The following is a 21693-nucleotide window of genomic DNA, read 5'->3' on the forward strand; positions in this document are numbered from 1 at the left end:
GCACTTTTATTAATTCCTTATCATTAATATTTTCCACATTTTATAATTATAGTGAAGTCATCAAAACTTTGTTTACACTTTGTTTTTACACTTCATGAGGTGCATGCTGGGATACTTTTAAACATTAAAGAAGACTAGATTATTTGGCTGCTTGTTCTTAACTACACTTGTTAGTGCTTAACACATTTATTAGACCCAATAGCTGCCATAAACTAACAGTTTTGGTAATTACAAAATCATTTGTTTATATTTCTGTAATGATTAATGCATCAGTATGTGTTAACTCTTTAGTCACAGTAGTATTTCTAAAGATAAATAGTTTTTGTTATCTCTAAGTGTAATGTAATTAAGCAATTTATTATTGTTTTATTCAGATGTGCAATTATAGTTATTTACGTGTAGTCCTAATTAGAAAGATATCTTTATGTATGTTATGCTTGATTTCAGGGGCGTCGCTAGACCCCTTTTACTGGGGCACGTGCCCCAGTGTAAATCTTTTGTGCCCCTGTGTAAATCTCAAGTTTACATTTTAGCAGTTAACTAGTTTATTCAAAGACAATCGCGGCAAAACGGATCTATATGCAATGTAGTTACCCAATTCACGTTTGAAAAAGCGACGCAACAGTCGCACTGACGCGTGCACGCCTCAATTCATGTCCGCGTCCGCGCACGGACATGAATGGGTTCGCGGACATGAATTGAGGCGTGCACGCGACTGTTTTGCCGTGCGCAGCCGCATACAAAGTACACGCGATTGAGTTGGTTTATGAAAACATGGCGAGACTAAAGTAAGTTTCTAAATAATAATGAAAATCTCATTGACGCATGTGATGGAAATCAGAAATGTTTTGTGCAAAGCAGGAAAAGGGAAGGAAAAATGAGAGATGATGAATTTAAGGGAGTAAAGACACATAACATCCTACCCTGTCAGGGCTTAAACATTAGAGGGAAAATTTCAGGAAAACCTCTGTCAATAGTCTATGAAATTGCATTGTTCACATACAAAAACTGTGTTATACTGTTCTGTATTTTCAGATATGAAATTAATATTTAGTTCACTAGCTCTAGGTCATTACATAATCAGTTAGCAGTAACTAAGATAGATTTTTTAGTAGTCATAAAATGAAAATATTCTTAAAAATAAAAAAGAAGTTATTAATCATTGTTATGTAAAATGCAAATGTGCATAACATTTTTTTCTCTCCAGCCATTATTTCCAAACATTTTATGCCTTAAGACATGTTAATTATGTTGTATATATGTATATATGAAGATGATACTTAAATATTTTTAAATAAATGTTTGTCTTTCCCAGTACTTGTTGCAATGTTGGAATAGTGTGTTAAGCAAAGGAAATTGTATCTTGCACACAGGCTTTCAAGAAAAAGTAAAAAAAAAAATGGGGGGCCTGTGCCCCAGTAGAGCTTTATGTCTAGCAACGCCCCTGCTTGATTTATTTATGTTACCCATAATTCAGTTGAATGCTGCCTCAAATTTGGGTATAAACATAAATTCGATTTGACATTCATCATTCCTGAAAAGGAAAGAGTCCACATTAAATCACCTAATGATGCTGGATGATCTTTAAGGCTAATGGACAGATAGTCTTATACAACTAATTTGAGGATATTTATTTTAAAATAGGAATTAAGTCATTAGAATTATAAATGAAGTTAAATGTGAAAACCTTTGTTTTTTTCTTGGAATTCAGCTGGCAGTGATTCTTTCCTGGAGTGACATCACAGTGTTTGTGTCTTCCTGGAGAAAAGAACAACCACGACCTGATGTGCCAATAACAGGTATGATAAAAATAAACATAGCAGCTAACCTGTTGTGTTGTAAGTTAGATCGGTATTATTATCACGTGTGATGCTTTTCAGGAATGAATCTATGCAAGTTGTTTGAACTGGTTGAATAAAATAAGTGAATTTTTCCTAAAAAGCCATAAGTTTAGAAGTCTTGTATATTAAAGTGGAAATGCAGAAAGCCCCCAAAATAATTGTTCTTCGTGTGGCTTTTTAAAATATGGCAAGGCAAGTTTATGTTTAAAGCATATTTCATCAGGGTAATTCATTTCATTCCGGAGTTAATCTGGGGGTTTTGAAACCTCGAATACTTCCTTGTAATAATAATAATAATCATCACGCAGTGTCAGACAGTGAAAATGCTTTGCTTGTGGCGTCTGCTGGTTTTGCCGGTGTCATAACCTGATTTCACAAAAATGTCAAATATGTGTTTGTTGTCCGCTAGGTGGCACTGTGTGATGAAATAAGAAACCACAGAAAGAGGATGTAAGACTGTTTATTTAATGAAGCAAAATAAACATCACAGTGCCGGCTGAGCCTCTTGAGGGCCCTAAGCAGAATTTGTTTCGAGGCCCCCCTCCCATCAGCTTAAACCAGCTAAAACCAGTTCACCAGCTTAGGCTGGTCTTAGCTGGATTTTTCAGTAGAGACCTACAAGTACGTACTGTAAAGGTACTCTGTTGTTTCAAATAGGTACGCTGTAAACTAAGTTTAATTACGCAGTACCTGTACATTGTCAGGACCTGTTGCAACAGACTTTAACTTAAATTCCTAAACACGACTACAATTCCCACAATACCACTGAGTTTCAAAAAAGGTGTATAAAAACATTACACAGAAACCTGGGCAGGGTTATCTTGGCACCAGCTTTCGGAGAAAGTGAAATACGTAACCTGAGACGTTTTCTTTCGAGGGAACTTGTGAGAACCTTGTGAGAACCTTGTGAGAACGTGGCACTTATTTGGTTTATTAATTTTAAGAGTGAATCGCATGGCAGCCACCAATACTGATTCACTCACGATCCTTGACCAGTATATTAATTATTAAAGCCTATACTAGGATCATGTGCGACACTGAGAACCGAATAAACGGGTGTAATACCAGATCTAAATCAGAATAAACAAACATTCATCCAAATTCTGGAAGTGTTAAAAGGTAATGATTAATTCGATTCGTATTATAAACTGCGAGAGTTTATCCTTTGGAGTCAGATAAAACTACATAAATTATGTAACGTCGAAACGTCATCAGCAAGCACTGGAAAAGTCAGAACGCGCAAGAATCCTTCGCCATGTAGATTGGTTTCCGCCATTTGTGCCAAGCGATGGATGGGTATAATATTTTTCCCTTACACCCCCTCAAGGGTATTATTTAACTCTTTCACCGCCAGCGTTTTAAAAAAAAGTTGCCAGCCAGCGCCAGCGTTTTTTATGATTTTCACCAAAGTTTAATGCCTTCCAGAAAATGTTCTTCTTTAAATATATAAACCTACAATATACCAAATGAAAGAACAGACCCTCTGCTGTAAGACGCCACCCACAAGCCCAACGACAGATACAAGTGGAGTGGGTGAAGGGGTCTCGTGTTCGTTCCCTCCGTAGCGCTTCTAGAAGAGTAATTCCATTTATTTAATTTGTTTCTTTGACCTCTGTGGTTAAATTATAATCTGACTCCAATTTCTTAGTTACCAATACTATTCTGATGCTGATCATAATTTATAAAATTATTATTATATTTATTTAGAATGAATTATATTCACATAGGGAATAAAGTGTAATTCTGAAGGTGCTAAGGCAGTTCCATACAGCTGGGCATAGAGGCATTCTCCTTCTAACTTAAGTTAAAGTTAGAGGTTTCTCCAAACACATTGAAAATAAGAGGATCCATCTATGTTTTAGGTTGAGGTTACTCCATCTAACCTTAAAACGGGGAGGCAATTACTCCAGTAATATTTTCAATAGAGGCAATTCTCCTAATCTATGCCCCCTTCAATACATTTAACTTAAACCCTGAAAATATAATAAAGATTTGACAAGTTTTTAGAATGAATAAAGATTAACAATTTATTTTGCCAGGCAGGTTACACTTAAATCAATAATTTGGTTATTCAAATCCATCAAAAATATATCAAAACATTCACTTAAAGATCAGCATAGAAAAATGAACATTTCACAAAATACAAAGCATACCTGGCAATTAAAGACACACAAAGTGGTCTAGGAAGATTCTTGTTAAAGATTTCTTCCATGATGTTTTAGTATACACACAAAGTGTGGAAGCTCCTGGTTATAGGATCCTCCATAAGGTTGGAATACACACATAGTGTGGGAGCTTCTGAGTACAGAATGGCTCCCAGAATGTTTTGCCAGGCCACCTTTTATACACAGCTTGAGAAAACTGCCAAAATCTAGTTTGACCTGTACCAAGTGATACTAGAGAAAACACTTGGTCAAAATCCAGTTTGACCGGTGCAAAGTGATACTAAAGAGCACCTGGTCAAACTAGCCAGAAATATCAAGGCAAAACCCCACCTCTACAAGAAATGCATCTTCTATCCAAAGTTATAAAACCTTGATCCATCTTATCTTAGACTTTATAGAAATTAGACCTTTTTACTCATCGCACCATGACCTTTGAAATAATACTAAACATTAATATAAAATTACAACCTTAGAACCACATAATATGTATACATTACATCATATATTTCAGCAGATACCCAATGATATGAGCCTAAAGGCTAACAGTGCCAAAGCCTTTGTGATGAAGAGATTAGGAGAACAGGGTGTTGCATATCTGTAAACAGTTTCACCTAAGAGTCAAACTTGGGTTAGCAACACCACATGAGGTTTAATTGTTTTATAGTTTCTCTTCATAAATAAACTTAAAGTTGATTAATTAAAATCCAGTATTACACTGCTTTCAAACCAGGGACGTCACTAGGATTGGAAGACAGGGGGGGCTCAGCCCACAGAGTATTTGTAACTTGTGTTTGCAAAATTTTTGCACTCACATCTGAGTTACAATTATGTCAACAACCAGTCAAGAAACCAAGATGTTAACCAGTAAAACATGACAGACATATCCTCCTCTTCCATTTCTACTCTGTTAAATAAAAGTTACTGTAATGTTAGCTTTTAGACACATCAAAGCTGCATGGGGGAATTTAGGCCAGACTTTGCTCCTGATTAGTTATTCTATAAGCAATGACTTAAATGCTATCTGCAAATTGGTCACATGAAACATCCAAAATGTCCATAAACAGAGGTCAGACAGCTAAAAAGTTGGTAAGTTAAACAAATGAGAAAAAGCAGTACAAGAAATAGAAAAAAATTGGCATCACTCAGGGGCGTCGCTAGACCCCTTTTACTGGGGCACGTGCCCCAGTGTAAATCTTTTGTGCCCCTGTGTAAATCTCAAGTTTACATTTTAGCAGTTAACTAGTTTATTCAAAGACAATCGCGGCAAAACGGATCTATATGCAATGTAGTTACCCAATTCACGTTTGAAAAAGCGACGCAACAGTCGCACTGACGCGTGCACGCCTCAATTCATGTCCGCGTCCGCGCACGGACATGAATGGGTTCGCGGACGCGGACATGAATTGAGGCGTGCACGCGACTGTTTTGCCGTGCGCAGCCGCATACAAAGTACACGCGATTGAGTTGGTTTATGAAAACATGGCGAGACTAAAGTAAGTTTCTAAATAATAATGAAAATCTCATTGACGCATGTGATGGAAATCAGAAATGTTTTGTGCAAAGCAGGAAAAGGGAAGGAAAAATGAGAGATGATGAATTTAAGGGAGTAAAGACACATAACATCCTACCCTGTCAGGGCTTAAACATTAGAGGGAAAATTTCAGGAAAACCTCTGTCAATAGTCTATGAAATTGCATTGTTCACATACAAAAACTGTGTTATACTGTTCTGTATTTTCAGATATGAAATTAATATTTAGTTGACTAGCTCTAGGTCATTACATAATCAGTTAGCAGTAACTAAGATAGATTTTTTAGTAGTCATAAAATGAAAATATTCTTAAAGCAACACTAAAGAACTCTGGCTCTTTGCTCCCCCTACAGGTTAGAAGCGTAATTGTTCATTACCACTGTCATAAATACTGAGGCATAGCTGGCTCTGATTGGATTGTAGGTCTGCCGTAAAGCAAGTTTTTGTAGTATTCACTCGGACTACAGGACCACTACCCGACGTTTGGAAACTTCTTTAGTGCGGTTTTGGTCGATAGAGGGCTGCAAAGCGAATGTGAAAGTGCTGTTCACCCTGTTTAGAGTGGATGAACGACTGAAACTGTTTTGGAAGCGTTATTTTAAGGTAAAAAAAACTCTTTGGTGTTGCTTTAAAAATAAAAAAGAAGTTATTAATCATTGTTATGTAAAATGCAAATGTGCATAACATTTTTTTCTCTCCAGCCATTATTTCCAAACATTTTATGCCTTAAGACATGTTAATTATGTTGTTTATATGTATATATGAAGATGATACTTAAATATTTTTAAATAAATGTTTGTCTTTCCCAGTACTTGTTGCAATGTTGGAATAGTGTGTTAAGCAAAGGAAATTGTATCTTGCACACAGGCTTTCAAGAAAAAGTAAAAAAAAAAATGGGGGGCCTGTGCCCCAGTAGAGCTTTATGTCTAGCAACGCCCCTGGCATCACTGCATACTTTACCAGGTAAGCTATTGACCAGGGGCCTCATTTATAAAATGCTGCGTAAAAACCATCCTACATTTGATCTTACGATCATTTATCAAAAATGCGTACGTGTGATTCATAAACCGAACGTACGCGCAAAAAACGCGCGTACCCCTTTCAAATCTATAAATCGCAAATGAACTTGAACTTGTGCGCAGCCGAGCAGTTTCAGATCTCCGCCTTTAAACGATGCCTAATTAATGTCACAGACATATAAAAAAGCACTTCTCAATGTTTAAATCAAATTTCGAGCAGCACGATTGGCTTATATTTCCAAAAAACTGAAGCAATCAGACAAGCAAAAGTGCGTACGTCTGCTCAGACCCTGACGTGGCTCTAAGCACTTTTCCACGTCAAAGACAACTTTTATAAATATGCACTTTGCCGTGGATTTTTGCGTACGCAAACTTTACGATCAAATCTGTGCGTACGCACGCTTTATAAATGAGGCCCCAGGGCTCTCAAGTTTTGAAGACAGGCAAGAGTGACACCCCTCCAAATACCCCCCCCCCACCACCCCAAATATTATTTAACTATTAGGTTGTATACTACTAACCTTATTGCAATCCACTATTCCATTGTATTCCCTGTGTGTCATATATGGGACTAGAAAATGTTCATTTGGGAATGGAGATTTTTTTACAATGAAGACTTCCTGATTCATTATTCACTGTGTAAATACACGTACACATTTCCAGTACAAACACATCATTTTACTGTTTGCATTTCTATGCTCACATAGAAACCTTAGCCAAGGATTTTTTTTGACAAAATAAACTTTTAACCAGAAAATAAGATAAATGTGTGTGTTCACATAAATGTAAACATAAACCGGATTTGCTAATCTTATAGGTTAATATTATTAGTTGATAGCCACTGTGTTAATCTGGAAATTATACAGATCTAAAATTTAGAAAAGGGGAATGACCAACAAGTGATCTACCTTAATACTGAGTTGTCAAGATGCATTATGATGTGGTTTTCAGGACAGGGTTTAGATTAAGCCAGGACAAGGCCTTAGTTATATTAGGATGTTTATGTAGTTTTTACAAGCACAAAAATATTACAGGTGTGCATCTTGAGACAAAACAACGTGACTGATGTATTTTAAGATATGTTAGTGCAAGCTACTTTTAGTTAAGAACTAAAACTCAAACAGGCATTTTAGTCTTGAACAAGACTTAAGCCCTGTTTGGGAAACAGCCCCTATGTCTATACTGTAGGTCAGGGGTCTCCAACCTTTTTATAAGCAAGGGCTACCACAATGGATAAAACAATCTGGATGGGTACTTACTACTTTCTGATATAGTTTAATCAAAACGTTTTTCTTTTACTTGTTGTTTTATTTTACTTTACTTGTTGATACGTTTTAGTATTGTTTAAAATGTTAAGATAGGTAAACCAAGCCAAGCTAATATTAAAAATACCATGTTGAACCCTCAAAAACTTACTAGGAATACACATTATACTACCATACCAAAGACAAATACACAGGTGCCTTACACTTTTTAAAAGGAAGGAGTTCAAATGTTAAAATATTAATATCTTAAATGAAATGAAACAAACATATTTAATAAGCTATAATTTAATTATATTATTAGATTTTAAAAAAGCTATTTTACTGCAAATATAAGGTGAAATGCCCATTAAAAGCTCAATTTGCACGTTTGATCCAGTTTTTCCACAAAAAAAACTAGTTTTATAAAAGGATACACTTCACAATCACCTGGTGTTTCGCTGCATGAAATGATCTGCCTGATGCGTTCAGTACAACAACTGTACATAATGCAATGCATCACGCCAGCACATGACTTTAAAACCTGTTACGTTAATAAGCAATATATAGACGCGTGCTTTTACTGGTGACTGACCTGCTCCCTTCCTGGAGAATATTTCTGTGATTGATTTTGCAGCATCTCGCTGCGTCTGTCTCTCTCTCTCTCTTTCACATGTCAACCTGAGACGACTGCACGGCGGGTCAGAACAGCCGCCAGGTCAACATGGCCAGTCCGCCCTGCACACACCTTGTACTACTGATGTTCGCTCTGCTCGGCCCCCTGCGGATTGATAAACGCGCTAAATCCATGCTGCTGACTCAGATCAGGGGAGGAGACGAAACTTGACGCAGCATGACGCCTTTCATTGGTTGTTGCGTTAAATCTTACCCAGATACAATAGTGCTATTTTCTGATTGGCTATTGTGTAGCCTATTTCTTTTTTTTTGATTGGCTGATAAGTGGCAGGCTCTAGGGGATACGCGCTTGATTCCTGCCGGTTTCCATAGTGAGAGCGGCGCGACCAGATAACTTTTGTGCGCTGCGGGCCTGCGGCATATATTAAATATATTATAAATAGTTTTCTGCGTGAGAAATACAATGTGTGGCGGGAGTGCGTGACAAAAGACCGAAATGAGTGACTGTCACGCTCAATGCGTGACACTTGAGAGCCCTGTCATTTAGGGGGGCTTAGGAACATTTTGGGGTAGCTTCAGCCCCCCTAAAATAGGCCTAACGACGTCCCTGTTTCAAACAAAAAAACGGTTTCATCCTACCTTCAGTGGTTCTTTTGTAATCAGCTTTTGAATATGGGTAGGCTTCTGCAAAAACACCACATTTTGAGCAAAAAGCAGAGATAATTACATTTTTGTGATGGACTTTTCATAGCGATCCCATTCAGAGCGATCTTTAAAACAGACACGGACATGCAGCCGCTTGCCATAGGGCAATACTTCCGGGTTTAAAAAGTTGTGGAAGGGCGCCACCTGGAGGATAATAGCGTTATTGCGGAAAGACGGAAAATCTCGTCATTGGCGGGTAAGCGTTTTCTCTTAATTGACGAGATATCTCGTCAATTGCGGGGAAAGAGTTAATAAAGTGTTGAAGACGTTTTCTTTCGAGGGAACTCGAGCTGCGTCACCATAGCAACGCTTTGGGGAATGAGATGCCTATGCTTCCATACTACAAAATGCCTGTAGCGTGTATAAACTGAACACAGTCAAGGCAACAGTACCTGGGACCCTAAGGAGGAAGCAAAGCCCCTGACCCTAAGGCCTTAGAAGCAGCCATACCACGGATGGACACTCATAGCAACAGGTGAAAACAAGAGCTTTAGGGAGGTAATAGACAGAAGAAACACTGTCAAAAATGTAAATACTGTAAATGTAAATGTTTTGGGTGGAGTTGTGCCATCACTTTAGCCTTTTTAGAAAGTGGCACTAACTTGGTTTATTAATTGTAAGAGTGAAGTGAACGCACCTGATATTTACTTACAGGTAAGTGATAGAAATTTAACACAGATTAACCTGAAAAGGTTTATAATATCAGTGATCTGGTTAAGTAGGTTTAATATCAAACTGGAGTAAGTTGGTCAGAAGCAGTTTTAAACATGTCACAACAACTATTTCAGTTTGCACTGAAATAGTATAAAAATTTTCTTCATTGTTTGTCATTTGATTGTAAACTTAAATTGGGTATAATTTTGTCAAACAACTTTAAGACTAAGGAAACATGAAATGTGTTATCTGTAGACCAACCAAAAATCTGATAAACAAGAAATGTTTTACATTTATCTTTAAAAAAAATTCAAGTATCATACAGCTGAGGCAACATTTAACATTTTGTCTTCGGAACCAACCAGGTAACTTATTTTTTTGAAGCGCACAATGCGAAGTTCGTCACAACATGTATGTAGCTTGTCATGTGTGTGGTTCGTCATTTCAAAATATGTCTGCGCTTTGAGAGATCATGTGTGCATCACGTGTCATGCCAAAATAAGTGCCTGCTGCCTTGAACTTTAAAAGAGACGCTCACGTTTGCCCGATACTCGCACAATCAGAGTTTACTGTTAAGGGAGTGTCTTGCGTGTATTTAGGGAACGTGAGCGTCTCTTTTATCATAAACGGTGTGCAGCAGGCGCTTATTTTGACAAAACACGTAATGCACACAGGATCTCTCCACACGCAGGACACATATTTTGGAAAAGGGAACAACACACGTGACAATCCGAACACTAATTTTAAATTAGAGCATTCACAAGCCGCCACTGAAACCAACATAACAAAGTACACAGAGTTGAAGCTAGGGAGAGATAGATAAAATTGATAAAATGTGCTGATGCATTTTGAATAATTTGCATGGGCTTGACTGAGCTGGCTAGAAGGACATTGCAGTAGTCAAATCTTGTTATGAGTCATGTAGCATGCTCACACAGGAAAGTTCTGATTCTCTTAATATGTAAAGTGTGTACCTGCATGCTAATTACGTTTACATTTTAAGACTAAACAAACAATTTAAATTATCTTTACATTTGTTTAGCATATAGAACTTGATAGTACAATCCCTTACGAAAATTAATCATGGTTTTATTGTGTTAAAAGTGTAGTAGCCATGGTTTTTGGTGTATTGATTACTATCAGCAAAACTATGGTTTTACTACACTAACCATGGTTTAACTATGGTATTTGAAAACCATAGTTGTCAAAACCATGGTTATTTCGTGGTTACCATGGTTTTACTACTGTAAACATGGTTTTTTGGTTTTAACTGTAGTAAAACCATGGTTAATTTTTGTAAGGGATCCCTTAGATTCATCGGCACTTTCTTTCTTAAAGACAGACATTATCATGATTTGGACTCACAATATTAACTCCTGTTAGCAATGCATTGTGCAGGAATCTTTCTAACATGGTAAAGAGTGTAATATTTCTGGCTGACGTCAAAGGTATTCAGGCCAGTCACAACGTACAGATTAGCTGGCCAATCGGGGACACAGCGCTTTTCAAATCGATGAGTTTTGTACAAAATCAGTGTGTTTCAGGAAGAGAGGGAAATCTGGAGCTACTAAAATGTACAGTATGTGGAAAATAATGTATTTTTAAACCATAAACAATGCAAACACATTGCATTATACCAAATACACAAAATATCGCAACAAAATAGGTGCTCTTTAACATTTAGAGTGGAAGTAGAGGTAAACACTTCATTGGGGTCATCAGATGGGCACCATCCATCCTTGGTGTTTCGTTGATGGGCCAACGACACCTCCAAAAGGCTCAACAGCAATTCCTAGCATCCCAGGTGTGTCCCCCTCCACGTTTACCCCATTGGTTATTTTGCAGCTTTGCTCAGCGGCCTCTGACAATGACTTTACAGCTTGTCGGAAGGCATCTTCCATTTCCGTCAGCAGCCTAGTTGTTGCTGTGGCTACAAATCCTCAGCCCCGTTGTGCTGTTTCGGATGCTAGATCTAAGTACTTCAGTCTTCTATGTTAATTTGCTTAGCCAATTGTAGACTCCCATGGCACAGTTAGTTATGACCCAATATGAACAGGGTCTTTTGAGAGGTTGACCACAGGATTAGGTCCAGCCTGAGGTTAGTTGCAATTATCTCAGGTGGAAAACATCTTGGTTATGTATTTAACCCATGTTCCCTGAAGGAAGGGAAACAGAGACGTTGTGACCGATGTATTGGAAACTCGCTAAGCGGGCTAAGAAGCTTACAAAGAGCCAATGAATGTTGGCATGCAATATTTGCATCTGCTGGCACTGCCCCCCAGCAAGTGTATAAAACGAGAGGCAGGTGCAATGCATGATCAGCTATTTTGGCTAAGAAAGCCGAGCGTCTAGTGTCTGGACGACTCAGCAATGGTAATGCAAGCACTCGATGTGCTTCTGTTAGACATTCCATTAGTTTGACCGAATCCAGTTCCATACCAAGAAAAGAAATATTTCGCACAGGGCAGAGCTTGCTCTTCTCCCAGTTGACCCAGAGACCCAAACGGGCGAGGTGCTTGAGCCCTAGGTCTCTGTGTTCGCAAAGCATCTCTCAGGAGTGAGCTATTATAAGCCAGTCGTCAAGATAAGCAAGAATGCGAATACTGCGCTCTCTCAGGGGAGCGAGAGCCCACTCTGTGACTTTTGTGAAGATGTGGGGAGACAAAGATGGCCTGAAGGGTAAGACTTTGTACTGATATGTCAGCCCCTCGAACGCAAAGCAGAGAAATGGCCTGTATCAGGGAAGAATCGAGACATGAAAGTACGTGTCTTTTTTAGGGCTATGGCTGCAAACCAATCTTGGGGACGGATGCATTGAAAAATGCATTTCTGCGTCAACATCTTGAACGGCATTTTGTAAAGTGCACGGATCAGCAAGCACAAATCCAAGATCGGTCATAACCCACCGCATTTCTTGGGTACTATGAGGTAAGGTCTGTAAAACCGACCTTATCTTGAAGTCGCTTTATCGCGTCCTTCGCCAGTAGGACCACGATCTCTGCATGCAATACATGTGCATCTGCATCTTTCACGGATGTTAAGTGGATGCTGGGGGGACATGGGGCAAACTGAATCACAGAGCCAAGTCTAATAGTGCAAAGGATCCAACGCGACGGGCTGGGAAGCTGTTGCCACTCACCCAGGGACCATGCAAGGGGAATTAAAGGCACTACCAAAGTACCCACAGTGGGGCTCTGTGGCTACATGAGTGGAGGCGTTGTGTGGTGCGACACTGATGGGAAGCTGGGTCAGGAGGATGACAGAATAGGCCCCTCAGACGGCCATGCAAAGGTGCTGGGGACAATGGAGAGGGAGGACGGGTCAGTTGTTGGCTGCCCGTAGCACCCAAAGTCCTCTGGAGACCCTGAGATGGAAGGGGAAACTGCTCTTTTTGTGGATATGTGGGTGCTGGCTGAAAATCTGGTGGAACAGAAACTAAAGGAAACACAAGATTCTCCACCCGGCCCTCCTCTGAGGGAGGGAGTGGTGTGGTCAACATATTCCAAAGAGCAGACCCAGCCATCTTCAGGTCACCCATCTCAGGGCCGCTTGCATGGATGGCGGGCTGAGCGGGTGGGGCGGCTAACTAACCTTCAACTATTACCAAGTTTTAGTAGTTACATCAGATTATACAATTTTACAGTAATTTTGATTAGAAATAAATCAAATGTCTACAATCTTATCTCAAACATACAAAGAGTAGATTATATGTTTTGAAAATTTCTCTTTGCAGTGATGTCATCCTCCAGTGATCCAATGACTGAGGAGCTTAAGTGTTCAATCTGTCTGGATGTGTTGAATGATCCAGTCACCGCTCCATGTGGACACAACTTCTGCATGATCTGCTTGAATACACACTGGGACAAAAGTCAGGACTGTAGCTGTCCAAACTGTAAAGAAACATTCGAGAAGAGACCTGAACTCAAGATTAATACAACACTCAGAGAAGTTGTGCATCAGCAGAATAAGAAAACTGAAGAGAAACAACCTGAAGTTTTCTGTGACATCTGTGATGAAGTAAAACTGAAGGCTGTGAAGTCCTGTCTGGTGTGTCAGAGCTCTTACTGTAAAACTCACCTGGAGTCTCATTTGACAGTCACAGGTTTACAGAAACACAAACTGATTGATCCTGTGAATAATCTGCAGGATTATATATGTCAGAAACACGAGAGACCTCTGGAGCTCTTCTGTAGAGATGATCAGACATGTGTGTGTCTCATCTGTACTGTCACAGATCACAAGAATCACAACACTGTGACTTTAGAAGAGGAGAGTAAAGAAAATAAGGTAATGGTTACGGAAAACTTAAAGGAAGACATGATTACCCCACAGCTCTGTAATCTCATTCACACATATAAATATACTCAAATTTGAACCAATTTACTATTCATGATTTAACAAATCTTTTTGTATTAAGTTTGATCATGTAGATACATGAAGTAGAATTGGTAACTATTATTGGTCACACTTTATTTTACGGCATTACTGTTACAGTGTTATTATACATTTAAGTACTAAGTAATAATCATTAACAACATGTACTTACTATAGGGTTGGGGTTAGGATTAGGGTTTGGTTCAGGGTTAGTTGCATTTAATTATGCATACACTGTAAAAAAATCCGTAGAAATTACAATGTTATTGCAGCTGGGTTGCCGGTAATTTACCGTAGATTTAAAATTATGTTATTTACTGGCAAGAGTTTGTTCAAAGTTAAATACATTTTAAATATTAACAAGTCTTTATCTTTACAGAATAAAACTATACAATAACAGCCTCCTGCAAAGCATTCTGGGAACCAGAAATCATCATTAACCGTTTTCTGTTTTTTGCTTCAGATTTTGTTTCCCAGAATGTTTTGCTTGATGCTGTTGTTTTAGTTTTACTCTGTAAAGACAAAGACTTGTAAATGTTAAATGTTCATTTAACTTTGAACAAAATGTTGCCAGTAAATAACGTAAATTTATATCTATGGTAAATTACCGGCAACCCAGCTGCAATTTCTACGGATTTTTTTTACAGTGTAATTTACTGTTATTACTATAATAATTACATGTAGCATGTGTAACAAAGACACCGTAAAATAAAGTGTTACCCTATTATTATACAACAGTTCTTTCTGGTTCTCGAATCTGATTGGATGATAATCTTGAGATATTCTACTAGTAAACAGTGAATAAATATGTATTTTTTTGTTCTAACCGGATCAGGAACATCAATTTTAGGGTTGAACCGAAAACCGTAAACATTAAAATACTGTTTCTGTTTGGAACGAACCAATTGGGAAAAAATCTGGTTCAAAGCCCTGATTGAGTGTGAAATTAATTTATTCAGTTTTAAGACATGACAGAAATGTAATTTGAACTGTTCCTTTAAACTTCTTTTAAAATAACAAGACTCTTCAGAACATAAAAAAATCATGTTTTAATAAAATGTATCTGTGTTGTTCTTTCTATAGATTGAGCTGTTGAAAACACAGACAGATGTGCAGCAGAAGATCCAAGAGAAAATCAAGAAGATTCAAGACATCAAACATTCAGCAGAACTCAGAAGAGTGAGTTTAAAAACTACTGAAGAAGTTCAATGTTTACTATATCATGTTTTAATTTGATTTGTAATTATATCAGTTAGAGCTGCTGAAGAAGCAGAAAGCAGCAGAGAAACAGGATGAAGATCTCATTAAAGATCTGGAGCAGGAGATCACTGAGCTGAAGAGAAGAAACTCTGAGCTGGAGAAGATCACAAACACTGAAGATCATCTACACCAAATACAGGTCACTGAATCTCCCGCTCATCAAAGCTGCACATATACTTTTCTTCTTTTGCACGTTTCTTTCCTCTTTTTCTTATGGGCACCTGATGGCTTTTTTTCTCACCCATGCACTCAGAAAAAATATAAAAGTTGTCACTGGGACAGTACCTTTTAAAAAGGTCCTAAAATCTACCATTTTGGTAAAGATATGTCCCTTTGAGGTACAAGTATGTACCTCTACCAATGTTTACTTTTGACATAGCAATATGCACCTTTTAGGTACAAATGTGTAGCCTACTTTTTGAAAAGGTACCATTTTCATGCGTCAGGGTTGCTGAGCAACGGCAGACACTACGAAGCGCAAACTCCTGAGCTATTTTAAAAGAAGGAAGCTGCCTGACTTGCATTTAATTTTTTCTTTTTAACCGCAACATTGATATTAATTAAAGGTATAGCGGAAGATTTTCGTTTTTCCGGGTGGATCACCACTGTTATTGGTCATCCCAGATGTCAATCATTCTGATTATATGTTGACGTATAACCGTCGCACGTGCTCGCCTCTACGTTCGCTTTCTGCACATGCGCACTTTCACGTGTATGTGTGTTGTGCTACGGTTTCAACCATTCATTGAAGGTCGCGTTCTCACTGTATTTTTTTCAAAATGTTTGAGGGTCGCAAGAGAAAAAGTGTCTACGAATTGTATGACAAGAAGAGAAAGGACTATAAATAAAGAAACAAGACCAGATGTTTATGGGAGACTATTTCACACGCTGGCGTGAGCTAAATGGACAGGTTGGGCTTCCCACGCGAAGTTTCTACTGGAAAGGTACATTTTGTCATGCTATTTGGAGAAATCCATTTAAAATCACTGCTGGTAAAAGTTGATGTAAGCTATGATTTGCGATGCTAGCCCTGGCACAAGTCACGAACCGCACAGACACGGTAAACATGCCGACAGAAACTTGTAAACAGAGCGAAGAGAAGAACTGAGCTCCTGCACGCTCTCTCTCTGTCTCGTGCACGCGTTTAACAGGCGTTCCCTCTCGGGAGCATTTTTTTTTAAATATCGAGGGGCGGTTCTTTTAAATAATTCGGGAAAATCTTCCGCTATACCTTTAATTATCAAACAAATAGGAAAATAAGTGGATAAAAATCTTTTATTGGCTAGATTATATTATATCTTTGACAGCAGATGAGGGCCGATGAGGGGAGCCGGAAATGGCCTGCGGGCCGCTAGTTTGAGATCCCTGCACTAAGATTTCAAAGTTAAGATAACTGAGAATGGTTTTGGCTCTTTGTAGACTTTGTTTTAGGCAAATCTCATCACAGTTTTGGACATTGTTAATATTTTTGCAGAATCTCTACAGATTTATCTGAGATCATTTGTGTCTTTTTCTCAGTTGATACATCTGAAAGGCTTCAGACATCAGCAAAAGTCTCCACCTGAGTTGTTCAAGGATTTTTCCATTTACAAGCTTGATGTTCATGTGGGATCTGTCCTGTTGATATGCTTATTTGTTTTTTGTTATTTGATTATGGAGGCTTACAACACCACCATGACACTCGGTGAAGCTGGTAGGTAAAGATTACATACACTGTGACTGTAAAGATTTAAGTTTAAAGGCATTCAAAAATCTTTCATTTATTTGTAAAATAAATTTTATTAAAGAAACCACAACTCGGGTTTATATTCTAAATTATTGGATGTGTTCTTCGCTCTATGGTCTTTTTCAGCAGTCTAAAAATACTTAGACCTTTTGTACAACAACAGATATGAATACCTATTTGTGTATAAATTGTATTGTTTGAAATGTATATGTATTCTTCTTTCTACATATTTATATTTCCAGTACCAATCGACAATATGTGGACTGGTGACAACATATTGGGCACATAAGCATACAGTTTTTTTATTATTTTTATATATTAATAGATGTCAGATGTGATAATGTGTTTTTTTGTCATTTGTCTGAACAGAGTTGAAGTGGATGCAGCAGTATGCAGGTACAGAACTCTAAAAATCGCTGGGTTATTTTTACTCATGCTAGATAAATATTGGACAGAACCCAACGCTGGGTTAAAATTCACCCAATGCTGAATTGTTTGAAACCAACCGCTGGGTTATAACCCATGGTATAAAAACAACCTAACATTAGGTCGTTTTTATATTTACCCAGCATTGGTTAAAAATAACCCAGCCATTTTTAAAGTGAATGTGACATCTGATCTGTTCACTCATACAAAAGTTTACATTTACACTGTGTATAGAAAAGAATCACCCCCCTTTAAAATAATGAAATGTTGTTGCTTTGCAGCCTTACATGAAGACAGACAGTGGGATCACCCCCTTGTGTCAGTATTTTGTTGAACCACCTTTTGCTTAAATTACAGCCTTTAGTCTGTTGGGATACGTCTCTACTAACTTTGCACATTTATGGCGGTTTTCAATTGCATAGTTCCCCACGGTTTGGGTCAGGTCGGGTCAGCTCACCTCACTTTGGCTTGGTTAGCTTTTCCATCGAGTTTAGAATCACTTCAGAGTAGGAGGGATTATATGCGTGTCGTTAATATTTGCGCTGCCTACTGAAGTGAGAGCGTTGTTTTAATATACATCCCCATACACTCATTTATTTCTCAGTCTGCCACAAAAGTAAAATCTGGCCACCACAAATAGATGTTTGCACATCGCGTTTACCACTACCCCTGTATCACATGACAGTTTCTGTACAAACACCGCTGGTGTCAGTCAACGTGCTCCGCTGAGCCTCATTTAAGTTGCATTTAAGCATATATGCGGACGTGCACGTCACAAATGTGCCACCACAAGCTGCAAGTCTGGAAAAAAAACTGGTATGGTGTTCCTGATTCTCAACCTGTGGATGTTTTTCATTGCTAAAAGGGAGTTTGGGAACTTACAGCAAAGCACAGATGACAACAGGTTTACTCAAGACAGCGCAAGCTAGAACAAAGTTAGCACAGTTTTGCTTTGTGCTTCGGTCATGTTGGAAGGTAAGCCTTCTTCCTATTGACAACTTTCTGTAACTTTCTGTAGACAGTATTGTGCCCTATCCATTTTTCCTTCTATCTTGACCAGTTCTTGTTGGAGAGAAACACCCCATAACAAAATATTAGCGCCTCCATGTTTTACTAGGAATGATGTTATTTAGATGTTGAGCTGTATTGGATTTTCCCAGACATATCTTTTGGTGTTGAGGCCAAATAGTTCAATTGTAGTCTCATCTGACCATAACACGTTTTCCATGTGGCCACAGAATCATCAAGGTGTGTTTTGGCAAAGCTCAGTCGTGACTGAATGTTGCCTTTCTTGAGAAGTGGCTTTTTCCCTGCATTTTTCCACAATACAAGCCACATTTGTGAAGAATTTGTGATATTGTTGTCACATGCACACAATGATCACTCTTCGTCATAAACTCCTGCAACTGCTACAGAGTTGCTGTAGGCCTCTTGGTGGCCTCTCTAACCAGTTTCCTCCTGGCTCTTTTATCCAGTTTGTAGTGATGTCCTGATCCAGGGAAGGTCTGAGTTGTACCAAATACCACTTCTTAGTAATATGACTTCACTGTGATTCTATGCATTGATAAAGCCTTTGCAATATTTTGTATCCATCTCCTGACTTGTGCCTGTTCACAACTTTATCCCGGAGATTTTTTGACAGTGCCTTGCCACCCATAGTTGAGCGGTTGCTTCAGATGTAAATACAGCTAGATAAAACAAAGAGTGTGTCTGTGCTCATTTCAAGCTGTAAAGCAACAAAACCTGATTATTTTAAAGGGGGGTGATTCTTATGCTGCGTTTACACCAGTCGCGGTAGAGGCGTGAAGCGCGAGTGATTTCAATGTTAAGTCAATGTGAAGATGCACTGACGTGCGTCTGGAGGTCTCGCAGCGCGGAGGAGGCGTTTGGCACGGCGCAAAAGAAGCGTTTCTGCCTCATTCTCACGTCTAGTTCGCGCGAATGGAGCTCCTGGCACGGTACGTGCGGTACACGCGAATGGGGCTTTTTTGTATTTGACGCAAATTGCCGGCTGACGCCCGAGTTGAAAAATTTTAACCTGCTTGCTGCTGTGGCGGCAGCCCCGCTCGGGTCACTCATTCAACATGAAGGAACGCTTGATATTGTGCGTGAGCAGTCACCCGGAGCTATACGACACAAATTGTTATTTCTATAGAGACAGGAATAAAAAGGACCTCGCTTGGAAGAGTGTCAGTGAGAACATTGGGCAACCTGGTAAGTTGTAATACACATTTCACTTTTGAGTCACGTGATGTTTATCGACCCGCGCCGTTTATTTTCCCCCTATAGTAAGGTCTCCAAATAAACTGGTAACTCTCTCGATAAATGCACAATCAACATCAGTCATCTTGCAAACAGACAACGGCATAGCACTTGCCCCTCCCACAAGAAGCGAAGTTTGCCTCTGACGGGCGTCAAATTCTTGCTTTTTCCACGCGTCTACTTCGCTCTACACACGCAAATGCATTCAAACTAGGCGCGGTAGATGCGATTTTGACGCCTGAAACGCGGTTGGTGTAAACGCAGCATTATTCTCACTGTATATACTGACAGATTATTGATGTGTTAAAGTTTGATTAATCACTGTATTAAATATCACAAACATCATCACAAAGTGTTTGTGTTGTGAAGTTGTGATTCATATTTTCTGATCTCTCTCAGTGGATGTGACTTTAGATCCTGATACAGCAAATCCATATCTCATCCTGTCTGATGATAACAAACAAGTGAGACATGGAGACATGTCTCGTGATGTCCCAAGCAACCCAAAGAGATTTGATATGTATTTAAATGTCCTGGGCAAGGAGGGATTCTCAACTGGGAGATTATATTATGATGTTCAAGTGAAAGGAAAGAATTGCTGGGTTTTAGGTGTGGCCAGTGAATCTGTTAACAGAAAGGGAAAGAGCACAAGAACACCAGCGAATGGATTCTGGACTGTGACTATGAGGAATGACAATGAATATAAAGCTCAAGCTGATCCTGATGTCTCTCTGTCTCTGAAAGTGATACCACAGAAGGTGGGTGTGTTTGTGGATTATGATGAGGGTTTCGTCATATTTTATGATGTGGAGTCCACATCTCATATCTACTCTTTCACTAATCAATCTTTTAATGAGAAACTTTATCCATATTTTAGCCCATGTAACAATGATAAAGGTAAAAACTCAGCCCCACTGATCATCACACCTGTCAATAATAATCAGTAAATGTACAGATATTCCAAGTATAAAATACTGCAGATGTCATTCACAAAATATGTGTTTGACATGATATATTTCAACATTAATATCTGGATATTGTTAGAATATATAATTAAACATGTTTTCTTTTAATTACAAATTAAATATTTCAATCACCGTTTTGTCAGTTTTAATCTATATATTATGTGCAATTTTCTAAGCAGGCAACACTGCACTCATTGTTTCCAGTTTTAATATGTATCTTTATTAAAACTACAGTTACTCATTTAAGAGCAGTAAGTGGTTGTTTTTTCGTTTTTCCTTTCTTTTATTAAGGCTTAGACCACTGTATTTAGTGGCTCGTCGAGTTGCACTTCCGGTGAACGATGGCACATGCCACTTTGCAGTGGTGGACTAGGATCAAAAAGTGGCCCTGAACCGCCCACCACACACTGCTCACACCACAGCACATTGGCCCAACATAAATGCTATTTATATTTTTAAGGAAATCAAATTTATTATAAAATAATGCATTTTAACTATCTACCAATGAGAACTACCAACCATGAAACAAAACAAGGTTAAACCTGAGGCTTTGACTTTCTCTTCTGTTTTTGTGTCAGACCAGAGTTCACACACACACACACATATGATGTAAGCAAAAACTTTTATTCTGATATAGATTAATCACGATTTATGCATCCCTAAAACATACTGTAGCCAACATTTAAATCCACTAAAATGCGTAAAATAAAGGGGAAAGAGAGTTTGATTTAATCTTTTGTAAAGTGTAGTTTCTGTCTGATCGAAAAAATCCTTTTTGCTACTTTAAAATAACATGTGACGTATCTGCACTGTCAACACCGTGTAAAAATCACGTAGTAAAATATGTAATAGGACATTGCTTTCAAACAAACCAACTAACGTTATACCA

General features: G+C 38.5%; 1 protein-coding gene across 1 annotated transcript; it reads left to right on the forward strand.

Annotated features, from left to right (window-relative positions):
• The first annotated feature begins 13526 nt into the window (after window positions 1-13526).
• Window positions 13527-20840, forward strand: LOC135775022 (E3 ubiquitin-protein ligase TRIM21-like). The gene is made up of 6 exons (XM_065285072.1): window positions 13527-14078; window positions 15249-15344; window positions 15418-15564; window positions 16944-17118; window positions 17521-17547; window positions 20239-20840. Exons 1-6 carry the CDS (start codon window positions 13527-13529, stop codon window positions 20784-20786), a joined length of 1545 nt encoding a protein of 514 aa, XP_065141144.1. The 3' UTR covers window positions 20787-20840.
• Window positions 20841-21693: the final 853 nt, after the last annotated feature.

This window comes from Paramisgurnus dabryanus, chromosome 19 (genome assembly GCF_030506205.2).
Source record: "Paramisgurnus dabryanus chromosome 19, PD_genome_1.1, whole genome shotgun sequence".
NCBI lineage: Eukaryota > Metazoa > Chordata > Actinopteri > Cypriniformes > Cobitidae > Paramisgurnus > Paramisgurnus dabryanus.

Bases quoted from the DNA above. Each gene is read 5' to 3' on its own strand.
- LOC135775022 (XM_065285072.1), top strand. From the start codon at position 13,527: ATGTCATCCTCCAGTGATCCAATGACTGAGGAGCTTAAGTGTTCAATC. The intron at 15,345-15,417 runs GTGAGTTTAAAA...TAATTATATCAG, and splicing joins ATTCAGCAGAACTCAGAAGA to TTAGAGCTGCTGAAGAAGCA. The intron at 17,548-20,238 runs GTACAGAACTCT...GATCTCTCTCAG, and splicing joins GTGGATGCAGCAGTATGCAG to TGGATGTGACTTTAGATCCT.